Source organism: Clinocottus analis, unplaced genomic scaffold (assembly GCF_023055335.1).
Source record: "Clinocottus analis isolate CAN_PGR_092001 unplaced genomic scaffold, fCliAna1.0.p SCAF_6, whole genome shotgun sequence".
Taxonomy (NCBI): Eukaryota; Metazoa; Chordata; class Actinopteri; order Perciformes; family Cottidae; genus Clinocottus; species Clinocottus analis.
Genome location: NW_027176218.1, coordinates 9,132,493 through 9,150,363, shown reverse-complemented (window position 1 = coordinate 9,150,363; position 17,871 = coordinate 9,132,493). Strand labels below are relative to the sequence as shown.

Genomic DNA, 17,871 nt, shown 5'->3' with positions numbered 1-17,871 from the left:
AGACAAGGAAAAGTATTTTTGTAGTTACACTGTTTGGCTGTAATGTTGAATACATTCTTCAGAGGGCTTGAAGCCAGATTGGGGGAAATAGCAGCTTTTGTGCACAATATTTATTGTTTTATGTGGATGGTAACTTAAACATTTATCATGAAAAAGTGACAGAAAGAGTAATTATAAGTTTTGCTTTTTCTCATCACTCACTGGATGCAAGAGGCATGCACTGACAGTTACCGGTAGGCTTTTCAGACTCACTAAAGAAAAAGGACACTTCAAAGAGTTTGGTGCTGGGTGAGGGCTTGATCAATCTTTGACTTTGAAAGATTCTTGGCATTTTGACAATGGATGTACTGAAGTTGTTTGATAGCTCAGTCAAGTGTCAAAATTCTTTTTTGCCCAAATAATACAATAACTCTTTACCGAGTTAAGATTTGTATCCTCAGTGAACCTGATGCAATGGAAAATGTATTGCTATTGTATCAATAGTGATGTACCTTGATGTATACGATACAACATCATCTTATTTTAACAGTTACAATAAACATGAGCAACATTTTGCTATTACCTGAACTGACTCTAAACAACATGGGCGAAATACTAAACTACAAAGCGACACAGTAGTTATGCTGCAAATCTGAATGTATCCAGTTTTAAAAAGGATGTGAAAATAAAAGTTATGCCTATCATTAGATTTTCTACAAACTGTAATGAGGAAAAAAATGTTCATGTTGTTTTCTTATTATGAAAGCGAACCCCCTTTAAATGTTATTGTCAACCTCTTTGAACAGAAAAAGTTTAAACGGACTGATCCATCCGTCCTACGATGACATACGAGTACCTGATACTTGTCCAATGGTGCTTGAGTACAGATTATTGCAAACTGCAAACTAATTCATTCATTTACATATTTTCTCGATGATCTGAATAAAAGACAATAAAATGCACATTTTTAGGTTGTAATCGTGAGTGATTTCAGCGCTCTCACTGCCCACCCAAGAACCTGAGCTATTCCTCCCTAACAACCTTTGCTCTGGATGTGTACAAAGTCTATGTTTACTATTTGTAAAGACTCTGCTTTAGCACCAGGCACCCTGGGTCTTGTTACCATAGAAATAGACAACAAATGCTAGTGACTTTATAAAGCCATTTTTTCTGTTAAGCCGCATTGTAACATTTTACATTAACAGGTGACAGCTGTATAAATCAGACATTGGAGTGTCTAACATAGTTTTACTGCAATCAATAGCATGGGGTGTTACTAAAACATGTTATAGACCTTATGCAACTATTTTATTGCAATAACATAAAGCGTTCAGCTGGCCTTTCTTTCATTCAGCAACTTTAAATGGATTGTCTCTGCTGATCACCACCTTGCCCCATCCATTATACATATGAATGGTCCCTCGGTTACATGGCTGGAATTTGCAGTTAGGCTGGCAGTGAAAGGAAAAATTGAGTAGTACATTTAAAAATGCTGAATTGGTTTAATTAACTTGAAAACGATAGACTTGGCTAGTGCAGGTCTATCCTCCTGTGTTCTTTCAGAAATGCAGTCTCAACATTCGGCCATCTCTTTGTTGGTCTGTGCGCAGCTTGGTTTGATTACATTTCCGCCATTGTTGGTAAAATATTGTATCGAGTTGCAGTCTGGTTCAAATTCAAATCAACACACGCTATCAACTCTAATATGGCAACAAACACTTGTGCCCACGATGAGAACCTAACGACAAAGCAAATAGCAGATAAATATTTCTGTTTGTACAGCAATCAACACTTTAAAAAAACTCTAAATTCACTATACAATCACACTGAATTACCAGTTAAGAACCAACACTATAAACTAAAACATGTTTGCTTGGAATATATCCACACTCTACAATAGTGCAGTCATATAATTCCTTTCTACTCAAAACATTTCAACAAGGCCCTCAAGATAAGATATCAGGTTTACAGCACACACTACATCATTAGCTCACACATGTACAGCGTCTCAGAGGACCTTTAATTTGAGTAGAAAAAGTCTGTTCCTCTGCTATGAGGTTAAAGAGTGGGTGACAAGAGAAGAAAATCACAGCGGAATGCATTAATTAGACAGACCTAAAAGCATATTTATCAAAGGCTAAGCCATATGGGAATTATCTTAGAAAGGATCCAATAAAGACAGGACAGGTTAATAGAATAAAAGGCCTTGAATAGAATATGTGCTTATACATAAAATATCAACCTGATCTCACAAGTAAACGAATCATTAGGATGTAACTATTAAATGCTATGGCAAGCAGATCCTTAACAACTGAAATGACCTTCATGCAGTTTGACAGTGACAATTGGCTTCTTATGTTCACTCTGATTAAAATGTCAACGCCTTAATTCATCTCGCCATTTGAAAGATTCCACATTAAATTGGACCAATATTTGCTCAGTGTGAAAAGACTCATTGCATGAAGTTGAATATACCGATAAAGAATAAAGATTTAATGAACTCCCTTAATCAGAAAACAGTACATTGGTGCACAGAGGAAATAAACAGACCAGTGATTCTAACTGAATCATCTAAACGGTGTCAATCACAAGTGAATATGGAGGGCTCCCGTCCCACCATAGTGATGAGTGATGGCCCTTCAGCGCGATAGAGACAGACGGAGCTGATTGAGAGAGCTTATCTTTACGGTGGAGCCATTGAATTGTTAACAGGATGTGATGGCTTGTGTCCGTCGAGTTGAGCGGGGAAATAAAGCTGTTGGGCTCGGGCTACCTTGCCATCATTCATAGAGGTAATGATCTCTGTCTGGCTCAGAACTAAGTAATAGTCTGCCCAAAGGTTAGTAAGGGCATGACACAGCGTCGTAGGCAAAGTTGAACTTGACAAACTCTGGTCAATACACTGCTTCATCTTAAAAAAGGCAATTTAATAAAGATTAGAATATATTGTAAATTGTAGGCTCCATGAAGTTTAAGAGATGAATATCCTTTAATTGTTCTAATTTCTTTGGACATTTTGAAATTGTTCCTCCTAATGATCAAGGCGTAGAGTAATGCAGAGGGTGTAACATTTAAATAGAGCTCTTTAAGAGTCCCGCATGTCAACATACTACGGCAATTTCTGTGAACACACATGTGTTCGCGATGACCAGATATTATAATAGATGGAGCAAATGATATTCTTCAAGATCAAGATGAAGGCGTTGAATATGTTGAATGGAAGCAGTCAAAGATCCAGCTCCACTCAATTATCTTTAGCAGGATAATTAATCAATTCAGTATGCACATCCAAGTCTCAGAGGCGTCTTTGAGATAATGGTTCTCATTGACTTGAATAATTATTTGTTTGCTGATTTAATCATTTTCGCATTTGGAAAACAAATGAACTGAGCTGGTGCATACTCCTGATTGTTTTATGTTTTAATGTCGGTGGGAAATTTTTTTACAAAATGTACTGCGAGTGTCATACAGAAACGCTAATGTTAATATAGAACCAAAATGCAGAATGTCTCTTGAGAAATTAACTGCAACCATATTCAGAACTTTTGTCATTATGTGTTTTTTTTTTCCAGAACCCTAACCTCAACTTGAAGGGCAATACAACATTAATTGTTTCTGCCTTGTGGCATCAATACAAACGCCACTGAATCAAAGGCTAATATTTCTCAGCTATGAGGTCAGCCCTGGGTTACAGACACAATGTCCTAATATAATGAGTGGCATGTTGAAAACAATTATCACAGTCTTCAGTTCTCACAGTTTTGAGTATGAATGAGACCTTATGGCGACTGCAGCAAATAGCACAAATTAAGAGGGTCATTTTAATGGCACTCACAAGTATTTATCATGCCGTTTTAAATGTTTTGCTCATTTGTTTCCATTAAATATTTCATCTTGCCTTAAATATTCATTTAACTTCCTCTTTAAATTTTTTACTAGTCTCTTTGCAGTCGCTATCTTTTTGCCTCCCTTTTAGGCTTTGCAATCATAAATAATTATTCATCTACACCCAGAAAGAGATTGCATAAAACATGCACATGAATCCTTTTTGTCTTTTCTCATTAGTGATATACTTCGAGTAGCCTAAATACATCCCGCTACCCCACTTATGGAAATTGGTTGGAGAACCCTCCTAATGATTCTGCTTCACAAATAGGTTACAGCTTCCATCTCTGATCCCAACGTTCATCCCTCCTTTCATCATGAAAGGAGGGGTCTGCCAGCATCTGTGTTGAGATCTGGAATTCTTGTATTACTTTTAAAAAGGAGACATACCCTTCATCAGACAATGCTACTTTATTGTTAAAACCAACTGCTAGGCTGTATTCAAACTGTATGAACAACAATATCTGCATGACACTCAAGTGTATTGATGAGATATGGTTCATTGTATTGAACAATGCAAAACAAACATTTCAATAGTCTTCTTTTACCGTGGTTGTCTGCGGTCGCTTGACTATTCTAGATGGATTTTTGTTACAAAAAAAAAAAAGCTTTCTTATTGTGATTTAACATTTCACATATAATGTCATACCATTACAATTTATTTTAGTTAGAAAGATAAAAAAGAAAAGCTAAAAGTAAAAATATTAAAAAAGCATGATAAATACAAATTTTGCTGGTATTTTTGTTGACATTTTGAGTTTAAATGTGAAATAAATTTACAAGAAACCTGATTATTCTATCTGTGTTATACGTGTTGAAGCTATAGCCTGGCTCAATACATTTATCTTGGCTAAACATGCAACATTTGTCTTAATTTGTTCGATAATTGCAACATGACTCATTAGCAAACAGCACCATGGTGGAAGGGAAGCATAAACTCTCAATTTGACTGGATTATCCTTTTGTGATGAGGCCTAATGATCCAATAGAGTAAATAGCAACGTGTTAATTAGAAATTACACTGAATGATCCGCTGCACACAGAGGAGGTATTAACCAGGCAGCATCATTATATTAGATCTATAGCTGCTTTTGCTTTTTTTTAACCATAAAGTCTGATAGTTAAAGAGCAATTTAAGCAAAAGAGAAATTATAGCGTATTTGTTTGACACCTTCTAGTTTTACAATGAGTAGCTAAAAGCCCTTAAAATTAAATTGACTGACATGCCATGTACCCTCCAGAACTATCTATAAGACCACACCTGTAAGCTGAATGCAACCCTATTAATGTGAAAATAATACCATCACAAAACACATGTAACTTTACCTGAATTACAGCAATGAATTACAGCATCAAGCATTAATTCAGTCAAGTCTGGAACAATCTGCACATATAACTTACATTTACTTATGTAATTATAAGTACCAATTTTTTACACAATACATCTCCGACTTTGGTTAAGTTGGCTCTTCAAGAGGGTTTGAGCTACGCTGGATCTTAATCAATAAAAGACATCCCACCAGACTGCAGTGTTTAAATAAGCATCTGCCTCCACCTAGTGGAAAATATAAGCCACTGAGGATGAAGCTAAGACTTATTGAAGCGACTGTTCCAAAATCAGATTTTGAAATTAATATAACATGTATCCTTTTTTAACAATTTAAAAAAAAAAAAAATAGGTTATTTAATATAATGTGATGACGCGTTTTTTTGTTTATTCTGACAATACAGCTGTACCGGTGCATGTCCATTCAAAGTAACAAAGAGAAAAATATATACTGTTGTCAACATTGCAATGGATATATGGTTACATTTGATAATCCCTTCACATGGGACCGTAATTGGTCAATATTACTGAAATAGAAAATTAGCAAGTGTACAGTTACAAATGTGGGCTTATAGGGTAAGGTCAAGCTAGCTGTACTATCATTGTTAACTTTTATGACATTTATAAATACCAACTATAACCCTTCTTTTACCACACAAATCACATGTTTATCATCAGACATGCAATCAGGATCCAACCACAACTAAATGTAAAATGAGGTGGTGATCTTTTCAAAATATATTGTCTTGTACAAAGATTTTTTCATGATTTGTTTTACATTTTTTGAGGCAAGGACATGCATCACAAATGTATGGATTTGTCTTGCAAAAAAAAGTCTTATAATTGTGTTTTTTTACCAATCATTTTAAATATACATAAAAAGTATGAAATACTGTACAGACAAAAAAGGCATACTCTAACAGCGTTCATTACATGTGACCTAAATATGTAGCGTTATGCATATATGCAATTATTTATTAAACCTTATGTCGTTTTTCTTTGTATTTTATTTGCTCATTTATTTGGGTTGATTAGCATACCACTTTAACAGATTTACAGTAAGTACAACATAGACTAATTTTGCAATCCAAAGATTGCATACCACTTTTTCGGAAACTTTTAGGAGATTTGGTGAAAAGCACTATTTCCCTAAAAACCCAAAGGAACATTAAAGTCTAGAATACAAAGCAAATCAACAAATTATAAAGTAACACTAGAGTGACACCTACAGGGATGCCAGGTTTGATTATTTCCTTATAGAGCAGTAGTCGGACACGTTTAGCCCAATATATAGCCTGAGGTCACGAACCTATAACAAAGACTTTAACTGTAATTATAGTCTGTCTTTAGAAGTTGGAGATAAATGCACTCTCACCTTTGTTTATATCGTTGCAACTTGTAAGGAACTGAGATGAAGTGGCATTATTATATCAGGAAGACACATATTGTTTACAAATAAGTTAACAATGAAGATGGTGAAAAAAAATGCATCTGAACAACACAAAGTATTGCAATTCAGTATGATTGTTTATTGTGCTTTGTCCCTGATTTAGGAACATAAAAAATTTAAACACGAGCCTGCAGGAAACACAACTGGCAACTCAATGGCACGCGCGTCAGCGCGAGCTGGGGAACGTCACAACAGAACCCTCTGGTGAGAGAACGCTAGCTAACGGTCGCCTTGGTAGAAAGAACGGAAATTGATGCTAGTGGAACCGGCTAGTGTAACCATACCGAACATGGATCCGTGGATCGGTTGTCCTCATGTTGTGTCGTAGTTGACTTTCGGATCGATTTGTTTCGATTAATGCCGGGCGTTAAGTGGACAACAGTGGCTTGGCTAAATTAGTTAGCTCGCTGTAGCACTAGCGTGACCAACGTTACGTCCACCGGAGAACAGTCTGACTCGTAGGAAGGAAGGAAGGGAGGACATTCACAAGCAGGCTTATGCGAAGCTAGCATACTTCTTGTTGCCTCTCAAGTTCCCGCACCGTGACGCATTTAGGAAAGGTGACTATCTGTGCACCCTGTGTGACATGTAACACTATTTGGTTACTGTTAATTGTTATTGCTAAAGTTAACTGTCAAGAACAACACTCCTCTCACCGGCGAGCGAGAGTTAGCACGCCAACCTATTACTTTTAAAGAAGTCGTGTGTCTAAGTTTTTAAAGTTCACTCGCAAATCCAGTATTTTAACTTGTCATTGTCTGAACTCCCCCAACCCCTTGCTCCGTTGCAGAAGCAGGGCGACAGGAAAAAGCCATGGCATCGGACGTGATCGGGAGTGAAGCGGTGCTGAAGGGTGTAAGCGATGTGGATTTGAACAATAGAAGCCCTGATTTTATCACAACCAGGAGGACTCACGAGGAGCCGGGAAACAGACTGACGTCTAGTCCCTCGTCCTCTGGAGTGTCGGGAGAAGGTGACGAGGAGGAATTTGGCGAATTGGAAAATAGCACAGCTTCTACAGTTGAAAATGGCGAGGAGGCACTTCAAGAGAGTCTGACCAAAACAAGAGGTACGCCACAGGGGAGGACAACTCCTGACAATGAGCAGGAGCAGCCGGGAGCAGGAAGCTCTACCCCGGTGAGCCTTCCGCAGCCACGCTCACCACCTGGGCCCATCGGAAGGTTTGTAAAGTTATATGTTCACTCTTATGTTCGGCCCAGCGTTACATGTTGGCAACTTACAAAAAAAAAAGTTTCTGGTTTCATCTCTTCCTTGCAAGAATGTTGTTCTTCAAGACCCCCAGCACCTGAACCAGATACCTGCCTTGATTCAATTGTTTGTTAATGTTTTATTGCCACATTGTTTTCTTCTTTTCTATGCTCATCAAATGAAGACCTTTCCTAACTGTTTGACCCAGAAAACAATATGAGCGATACTGTTAAAATGAAAAAATGGGAGCTTACGACACTGGCTTTAAATAGTTTACAGACATTTTTGTGAGTCAATTCATAGTCTACAAACAGGTATAGGTACTAAAAGATGAGGACAAATATTTTTCAAAGGATGTAACATTACTGTATGTGTAGATCAGCCGGAAAAGCAGGAAAAGTAGAAGCTGGAAAGACACTGATAAGACATTTGTCCCTTGTAAATTTAGAGGGGGTGGATACAATAGCAGGAATACTTGTACAATATCATTTTATTATTTTGTCCAGACAAGGATTTGAGAAATTACTCTCAAGTCAAATCAACACTTCTGTGGTAAAATCTATACAAACACTTAGACAACATTGCATTGTGATTCTCTTAAGCCTCTAGGTTCTAGGAAGCAATGTCTGTGGTGGCATAAAAAACAACTTCTTAGGATAACATTTTGGTCAAAACTTCTTGTCTGATATGCTGCTTAACTAATTAAATGCTGTGTTTTATTATGAATACAGTTCTTCATCTTTTCCACTCCTGAATGTGGCTACTTCCACTTGCATGCAGCTTGGTCTCCACTGCACTTTGATTACAATGGTTTGTTTTCAGGGAACCACATTCCTGTAGCATTTCTACCTCTCTGTAATGTGGGGATTATCACTATACATGAGCAAATGGCTAAACTTTGTGAAATGTTGAGTACCAAATGCCCAGAATGTTTTTGTGTCTGGGAGCACAAATGCAGTTGTGTCTCTGATTAATGCATCAAAGAGAGCTCTGTACAGCAAAGATACGGATACAATGATCAGCATAAGTAAGTAGCCGTATGGTTTATAAACTAAGTCCTTAACATAGCGTGTAAGCTTTTCAGAAAGCCAGTGATCTGATTATGGGGCCATTGGCCAGTTGCAAGTTGAAACTCTTTAGGAGCCTCCCGAACAACTTTGCAGTACTCTGAATTATGTGTTGATCAGCAAGCATTGCAAAGCACCTGTCCATATCAAATCAAAGTATTTGGTTTACTTGACAAACAGCTTAGTATTTTGAACATCAACATGGTTTTCATTAACTTTATGTAATGCTAAGGTGGTAATTAACAGCATATAAAGAGCATCCATTACCATTTTGTTTAATATAGAAAAGTAGTTTATGGTTTATTCTCCAAATGTTGGTTATATTTTCATAATTGTACTTTATACATAGCATGTCCAGTTGTGAAACAAAAAAATGTTCTTTTTAAAATAAAACTATGCTGAATATGACTAAAGTCTGAGGTAATGCAAATTATGAAGTAAGCTGTATTGACTTTGGGTGAATACATGACACACAATCTCTTACTACAACTGTTCTAGTGTTGTGTTGCATTTTCTCAACATTGCCCATCCTATTCAGAACACACTGTAAATAGCCCCACCCTTGTTTGCAGAGTGGGAAATAGTGTGCTTTTTGTGCAGCTTTATTCAAGTGTATTCATTTTATTATAGCATTTTTATTCTTTGTTTTTGTTGCTGAGGTACTGACCCAAGAAAAAACAACTTTTGACTCCTGTTTTCCCTCAATCCTTTGAGGATTGTACAAGTCACAAGCAACTGTGGTCAGACAGCTAGTTATGTGTTTTTCACGGATAATCTGTGCTTTCTCTGCTCCTGATCTTAATATGTTTGTAGTACAAGAGGGATTTTTAGCAATTAGAGATCATTAAACATTACAAATGGCATAACCATTTTCTATTTCCTTTCCCAGCCTGGAGCGCCAAGAGTCAGTCGCCACAACAGAAGCACGCCTAAGAATGGAAGGAGTTGAACTAAAGGAAGAGTGGCAGGATGAGGACTTTCCAAGGTATTTTCAATCACTCATAATGTTGTAAATTTTGTATAATTCATGGTTCAGGGATTTGTATCACATGTTTTGTTTTAAAAGTCACATGAAACATAATCCTTCCGACGGCATGATCACCTGCTGTTTTATTGTTAGGCCCCTACCGGAGGAAGAGGAGCTTGAAGATGAGCTTTTTGCAGGAACGTCTGAAGAGACAGAGCCTGGTAAGGAAAACAGAATAGTGAACAGTGCATTGTCTTAAAGGACATTTCCAAGTCTTAGTAAAAACCCACCCTCTCATATGTATGCCAAGAGAGTTATTAGTCACTTTATATTCATGTTCCATCTTGTTCTTCCAAAATTAATATGGGGCTTCTATCTTAGACATACAGTCTTTTCAGCACAAAATCCTGTCAGATTATGTTTCCTTTGCTGAGGAGGCACAGTAACACAAAGATAAATTTGGTATTAATAAGACTAACATTGGAAGATATTGCTTAATATTTCACACTGACTAGAAGCCTCTTATCAGCTCTGTATGAACTACATCATTGTATTATATTACACTTGAAAAATTAAAACCTGTCCTTTTTAATTGCTATACAAACCGTATAACTTCTAATGATTTGGCATCTACCCCAGGCTATGCAAAGGACCATGGCAAGAAGGCAAAAAAGAAGCTCCCAGCTCCTGACATCAGTCTTACACTCGACCGCAGTGACGGTTCTCTTCTCTCTGATGAGCTAGATGAAAGTACAGAGCTGGACCTTGATGACATAGACACACCTTCAGACAATAGCAATGAGTTTGAATGGGAAGGTAAGAACTTTATATCATGCAATGATAACAGTTTCAATACAGATGCAAAGATGCTTTCAAATTGGTCTCAGATTAGAAGTCCACAGTGGTGTAATTTAGTCATGAAAACACTTCTCTATTTGGGTTCATTTGTTGGTTTATAACACAAAAGCAGACATGTTATCAAACTAGTGTTTTTATATTCTGGTTCTTGGATCTATTTGCATCCGCCTTCCTTGATTGATAGGCAGCAGACTGCCTTAAGTGTAGTTAATGTGCTTTGTTGTTTTTGTGTTTCCAAACTGCTGCCTTCCTCTTTTTCACATGGAAGAATTGTTTCCATTCTCAGTCTGGAAACAGGCTGCAGGCCAGCAACAGGTTTCTCTCTTCCTCGTGGTAAGGCCTCTTGGACAGCCCCCATTTTGTTCTGCCAACCATCAGTCAATCAACTCCTATTGTCCAGATCATATTTTGTCTTCAGTTGTTGAAATAAATCATGAGGTTTTGTGTTTCATACACTTTATTTTCAGTTACTGTTTTTTTGCATGTTATTCTTTTGTTCCTTGAAATGTTCCTGCATTTGAGGAAACAATCAATCCTGCAAAGAAGAAGTGGTTCCAACTGCATAGCAATGCTGCAGTTATCAGATATTAGCCATTTGCTAACATGTGTTGTTTTTTTAATAGTCATGGGAATTTTAAATCATTGATTTTGTAGATTATTTCATAAATCTCTTCCCAGTCATTTCCAATCTAAATATGTACATGTGAATCATACAGACAGAGGAATACAGATCAATGTGATTTGGTATATTACAGAAATGGCCCGCTCTCAGATGTCTCCATAAAATTGTGTTTATGGGATTTGGTCATACTATTCACTTATATTTAATTTTGCTTGGCATGCTTGATGTATGATCATGTTCCCACTTAACTTGATGTCAACATGATGCACAGAACATGTGGCATTGTGCACATCTTGCTGCAAGCTATACATCCTACAAACGATGCACAGAAGTCCTCTGGGATTTCAGCAGTGTTTGTTCATCACATTAATTTCCCATGCAGGGAACAATAGCAAGGTAATTTTCCCTCAGGAAATTGTATAGGGTAATTGAAATGCTGACCTCAAGTGAAAGGGAGTCATTGTTGCCGTTGATTCAAAGAGAAAGCATGCCATCCAGATACAAAAGATAAAAATGCCACGTGAATGTCCACTGATTAAAATGCATGTGTTATTATTGAGTGACCTAATCGTTTGATAAATGATTTAATCCAAATGGATCTGATTTGATAACATCAGACATCCCTCACATTAAGGGAGTGTAACGGCTTAGCTGTGGGTTTAAAATGCGTCCTCTCCTTTAGACGATCTCCCCAAGCCGAAAACCACAGAAGTGCTTCAGAAGGGTGTGGAGTCGGTGCAGGAGTACTCCGCCTCGGATGAGAGGGAGGAGGGGCGGCGCTGGAGGGTGTTTCGTATCGGAGACCAGGAACATAGAGTGGACATGAAGGCCATCGAACCCTACAAGAGGGTTATTAGCCATGGAGGTTGGTTGCATTTTATATATATAGATATATAGATATAGATATATAGATAGATATTCATTCATTCATTCATTGATGAACAAACTGTGTTACATTTGTGTTTGACATTTCAAAAGTTGACACTAAATATACACGGTTTTGATCTTGAAAGATAAACTTTTTGTGTTTGATTTTTTTACTGTAGGTTACTATGGAGATGGTCTGAATGCCATAATTGTGTTCGCTGTGTGCTTTATGCCTGAAAGCAGTCAACCAAATTACAAATACATCATGGACAATTTATTCAAGTAAGTGTTTATTTGGTTTCCTTGTGATCGAACATTTTAGGACCAACGCTAATGGAAGTTTCCTGTTCCCTGCAGGTATGTCATTGGCACGCTGGAGCTTTTGGTTGCTGAGAACTATATGATTGTGTATTTGAATGGGGCAACCTCCCGGAAAAAGATGCCAACTGTTGGCTGGCTCAGAAAGTGTTATCAGCAGATTGATAGGAGGTGAGTCTGAGTGGACATCGTGCTGGGAAAAAAAAAAATACTATAAATGTAGAGGCATCAGGTAAAACCCAAGTAAGAGCATCATCATACGGGATTTAATTGTTGATGTTGGCGTCTCTCACTCTTTTTGTCCAGGTTACGGAAGAACTTGAAGTCCTTGATAATTGTCCATCCCTCTTGGTTTATTCGCACCCTGCTGGCGCTCACAAAACCTTTCATAAGGTAACTCATGTTCAAGGTGGCGAGAATAATGAAATGAAGATCATCTCCAGTGACATTTAGATTTCTTGATTTTTTTCACAGCTCCAAATTTAGTCAGAAAATCAAGTACGTGTTCAGCTTGACAGACCTTGCGGAACTGGTTCCAATGGAGTATGTGTCCATACCCGATTGTATCAAGCAGTAAGTACTCCACTCAAATCACATCAGCAATTTTTCAAGACAAAGGTCAAGAGACAAAATATGAAGGTGTCTGCAAGCTAATACATATTAATCCAAAGCCACATGAGAACTTTGGTGATTTGACACTCTGTTTTTGATATTTGAGTGATGAAACTTTGTTCATGAACACTTGAGTCAGCATTTCCTTTTTTATGTTTACATATCTGATAAGTGTGGTTCTTGGTGAGGCTAGGATCAAATGCACTTGTGCATACGCAGTATCAGCTGACTGGTCCTGCAAAATGTGGTTACATTTCCTCTCTAGGTGGTGCTACAGCAGCATTCTGCTTTCCCTGCGATGACAGTGTGTCGGTGGTTATGAGTCTGACTCACTTAAAATGTTTGTTCAAAGCCCTAAAATTACCGGACAAGATTTAGTAATTTTCAAAAGTCATTGATACTTTCTGCCCAGAAGTATTTTTTTTTTTACTCACACTGTAATTATTCTGATGGTGGTAGAGATCCAAATGCAACAAACTATAAATATGTAAACATTTTCTTTTCAAAGATACAAATTTAGAACATGGTACAGCCTTATGAATCTTTAAGAATTATAAACTTTGCTGCAATGCATAACTATTGCGCTTATGCTGGGAAATTGCTCATGCTGTATTTTTTCTTGATGTGGCTTAACCTGAAGTTGGTCTTCTAGCCACGTGACATTTGAAAAGACATAAATACATCTTATCAAATGTTTTTGCTCTTTTGGATGTCTAGTTGCTGTTGGCTGTGTAATTCTCTTTTCCTTAACTCCGTTTCCCTGCCCCCTCTTAAGGTTTGACGACGAAAAAAATAGGAAAAGCCGTAAAAGGTATATGCACTTGCACCCAGGGTCAGCCTCAGCATTCTTTCGCATTTCACAAAACTAACAAGGAAATGATCCGTTGGCTTTCAGAAATGCACCAATACACCTCATTCTGTCCCACGTGTTTGTTGTAGGATGAATTGCTGTTGCCTTCTGGCCAACAACTATCCTCCCTAAATCCCAAGTCCCACACCTCTCTCCCAGTAGATTTCCCTTAAAAGCAGACTGAGAAGCAGTTTGATTGGTTTCCCAAAAAGAGTGATTGTTTAACCAACTAAATCCTTTTTCTGAGCCAATCCTGTGATATTCATTTCAAAGTTAAATGTGTTCTCTATTCATTGCTTCAAAATAATATCAGCTATATGTATGTGGTATGAAAGGTACCATGTACTTTGAAGCTCATTTTATACCCACAGCTCTGTTTCCACTGGGATGCTGAATTATGGATTTATGTTAATAACAAGTGAGAATAGTTTTGAGGTGAATTATTGAACTGCTTATTTCTGATATTAAAGTTGGGGCATCAAGTAGCACTTACTTGCACGCGTATTTTTGAAAACTAGGTTTTGAAATCAATGTGGTTGATGTTGGGTAAGGTTTGTTAATGTTTGTTCAACTGAAAGAGGTTGGACTATAAGGAAGTAGCTGGTGTTAGTCACTTTGTGGTTTTGTGTTTGCATACTTATCATGTCCTCACATAGTTCCTCCTGCCAGTAACTTGCCCTCACTGAACACTCGTCCTGTCCACTCTCACAGCTCTTTGCATGACTCACTGCATACCCACTCCCTACTGATGTTTATTTATTGCCACAAACCTTTGTCAGCCTTGCTCAAGCACGCAGAGATATTCTGTTTAATACTGATGAATAGTGAGCGTGAGGTTATTCATTTGCAGAGATAACTTGTGAGAAAATGATTAGCTGTCTGTTTGCAGAAGAGACCATTGTATGTGCAACACTGCCACAATAAGCTACAGACTTGTTATTTAGTAGATGTGTTCTAAAGAAAAAAAATAATGCACTAAAACCCCACACATTGCTATAGAGCTGTTTCTGACACTATAAACACACATTGCACATTTTAAGCACAAAGGTTGTACTTACGGAATGTAAAAGGTTTGGCACAGGTTGCTTAACCTGTATACATTTTCTTATTGTACAACTATTTGCAGTGTGTGCTGCAGATGAAGCAGTCTGTGCCCTAACATGGATTTATATTCTCCATTAGTGCATTTGTGTTGCAAAGCACCTCATAAATAATAATATTTTATAAGTGCCTTTGGTAGAAAAAGCATGGACAATATTTGGCATACATATGCTGAAAGCATAAGTATGGTTAGACTAAAAAAAAAATAGAAAGACTGTCGCACACAAATAATTTCCTTTTTTTATGGTAGGAGGGAACTATGGGCAGTATAAGTAGCCTGTCGTCACTTTGATTATCAGTTATATTAGCCATGTTGGATAACGTGCCATTCCTGGCACACAGATGTCTGATGAGGAGTGTATTTGTCTGCAGAATTGACCAGGATGTGCACGGCAAGGTGGAGATCGCAGCAGCTGCTGTTCCAGAGTGACCCTGTTTGCGCTGTAAGATGTGGACGAGGAGGAGGAGGAGGAGGAGGAAGAGGGTGTTTTGAACAGCCATGACTCTTTGCATCAAGAAAGTGCCTTTTTGAAACTATGCTGCCTGTCTCACTGTGGAACTTTTTACAGGTTGATCGTCAGCGTTTTTCCCACATGCTGTCTGAAACATTTTAAATCTTTTTTTATTTACTGCCGAAATATCATGTCACACTTAGCTTATTGGTGTTCCCGAGTTACTGGTGTATCTACACGTTATTTAAAGCACTCTGTTACAAGTGGTTGATGCATGTTCTGCTTTATTACATTTAAATATATATTTATATTCAAAAGGGGACAAAAGAGAGAAATTAATATATTTTTATGGTTCTGATTTATATGATGCATTTTAGGTCTCTGACCCATTGACTGGCGTTTCATAGAACAAGTTTTGACAACACATTTTCCAAAGTTCACTGCTGGTGTTCTCTATCAAAATCTTGCCTGGGGGGAATAATAAAATTTGTTTTTTTTTTCGTTTTTCACTTGAACATTCCCTCTGACTTGTGGAGGGAAAACATTGGTCATTTGTGAGAACAACAATCTGAAGCAAAGTTGTAGGTCTTCATTTTAGATTTTCTTCAAGTAAATGCATTGATCCACATCCATTTGTATGTTTTTATTCCATTTAGTATAAGTTTTGCTGTGGTAACAAAATATATATAGATATATATATATATATAGAGAGAGATCTAGAGATAGATATCTATAGATAGATAGATATAGATATCTCTATATAGATATAGATATCTATATATATATATATATATAAATATATATATATATATATCGTATGTATGTACAATAGTAATAATATTAATAATAAACAACATAATAACATTAACAGCCACAGAATAAAAATTCCATTGCAAGATGGATCAAATAAGAAAGATATTTCAGTCAAACACTTTCAACAATATTGAATAAGTTATTGTGGTTTATAAAAAATATTTACCTTTCCTAAGTACAAACTTTGAAATGACATTTTAAGGGAAATGGTGCTGACCTGTTTCCAGTGGGTCATTGCCTAAAGCTTTCCAACGCAGAAATGACTCTATACATCTAATAGTAATATCATCAACCTCAGGATCAAACTTATTTGCAAAGAGTTGATGTTGGCTCAGGAGCCACGGGAGGTCACCTGCTCCGTACACACAAACTGCTCTTCTATAAACACCTGTGCAAGGATAGTACGGGGCTCCATCTCTCACATCTCCTGCTAGATAACTCCACTTCACCACGCGAGCGATGGCATGCATGTCTGACACATCGTACTTGATGTTGGCGGGCAGTGATCCCGGAACAGAGGGCATTCGCAGTAGAGTGGCCCACAAGTGCTCATCGGGGCTGTACGTGTCCTTCTCCCACTCCAGAAGTTGCTGAACTTGTCTGTCCTTCATCACATGTTCCACAAAGGCTCTGGTGGTCACAAAGTAGGCATTTCCTGTGAACATGGGGCTGCTAATAGGTGGTGGGCTTTTCTTCACGTCTGTCTTGATGACGGAAGTAGTTACATTGTAATGATACAACCACCGGCCTTTCTTGTATTCATTGGTTATCTCAGACTCCATGCTGTTTCTCCCCTTCAGGGCTTTCAGTGCCTGAACCATTTCTCTGTTGGTTTTGATGGGGAAGTCTGTCCCACAGGTGTTAAGCAGGTACCTCCACCGGACCTGTGAGTTCAGCAGATCTTTCATGCAGTTCAAATCTGCCTGCACTCTGAACCATGAGGCATATATCACACTTTCTAATCTACTGGCTACAAACACATTTGGAAAGCAGGACAGGATGGCCTCCACGGCCTTCTGAAATTCTTTAGTGGCTTTCTGGTCCACATGCACACAGTAGATGTTCTGCGGATTATAAATAGCTCGTAGGAGTCGCTCAAACATCTCAATCTTCTCATGGATCACCATGGAGTAGGCAATGGGGAAGTTTTTTTCCTCCTCACTGAGAGGTGCTGTAATGAAACCTCTCTTTGCAATGTAAGATGGGCAGTCCTTTGTCACATTCAGGTAGAAGTCCTCAGATAAAAGATTTTGTCTTTTCCTGGATTTCAGAAGCACTTCCAGTTTGCTTTTCTTCCCCTCTGCGTCTCCACTGATGATAGCCAAACATCCAGGCAGGTCCAAAGAGAACTGATGTGGTAATTTGATATCAGACAATGACTGCCTGTTAAAAGCCATTTCCCAAAAGACAAAAGAAAGTAACATACCGATGACGATTAGTGACGGGGTCTTCAACATCTGGCTCTTCAATAGCCTTGCATAAGCCATGTCATTG

General features: G+C 37.8%; 2 protein-coding genes across 3 annotated transcripts; one reads left to right on the top strand and one right to left on the bottom strand.

Annotated features, from left to right (window-relative positions):
* The first annotated feature begins 6,839 nt into the window (after positions 1 to 6,839).
* On the top strand, positions 6,840 to 16,192 carry bnip2 (BCL2 interacting protein 2). Of its 2 annotated transcripts, XM_068603337.1 has the most exons (12): positions 6,840 to 7,201; positions 7,432 to 7,822; positions 9,807 to 9,902; positions 10,038 to 10,105; positions 10,524 to 10,700; positions 12,047 to 12,229; positions 12,411 to 12,513; positions 12,589 to 12,720; positions 12,856 to 12,942; positions 13,024 to 13,122; positions 13,937 to 13,972; positions 15,485 to 16,192. In XM_068603337.1, the coding sequence occupies exons 2-12, from the start codon at positions 7,455 to 7,457 to the stop codon at positions 15,540 to 15,542; spliced, it is 1,407 nt and encodes a 468-aa protein (XP_068459438.1). In that variant the 5' UTR covers positions 6,840 to 7,201; positions 7,432 to 7,454; the 3' UTR covers positions 15,543 to 16,192. The 2 variants fall into 2 exon arrangements, with proteins under 2 accessions (XP_068459438.1, XP_068459439.1); XM_068603338.1 differs by lacking the exon at positions 13,937 to 13,972.
* A 382-nt stretch (positions 16,193 to 16,574) lies between these two features.
* Positions 16,575 to 17,864, bottom strand: gcnt3 (glucosaminyl (N-acetyl) transferase 3, mucin type). Its single transcript, XM_068602453.1, has one exon. It carries the CDS (start codon positions 17,862 to 17,864, stop codon positions 16,575 to 16,577), a length of 1,290 nt encoding a protein of 429 aa, XP_068458554.1.
* Positions 17,865 to 17,871: the final 7 nt, after the last annotated feature.

Excerpts from the sequence above, each read along its gene's own strand:
- gcnt3 (XM_068602453.1), bottom strand. The coding sequence starts at position 17,864 with ATGGCTTATGCAAGGCTATTGAAGAGCCAGATGTTGAAGACCCCGTCA.
- bnip2 (XM_068603337.1), top strand. The coding sequence starts at position 7,455 with ATGGCATCGGACGTGATCGGGAGTGAAGCGGTGCTGAAGGGTGTAAGC. Across the intron at positions 10,701-12,046 it reads CAATGAGTTTGAATGGGAAG|ACGATCTCCCCAAGCCGAAA; the intron begins GTAAGAACTTTA and ends CCTCTCCTTTAG. Across the intron at positions 12,230-12,410 it reads GAGGGTTATTAGCCATGGAG|GTTACTATGGAGATGGTCTG; the intron begins GTTGGTTGCATT and ends TTTTTACTGTAG.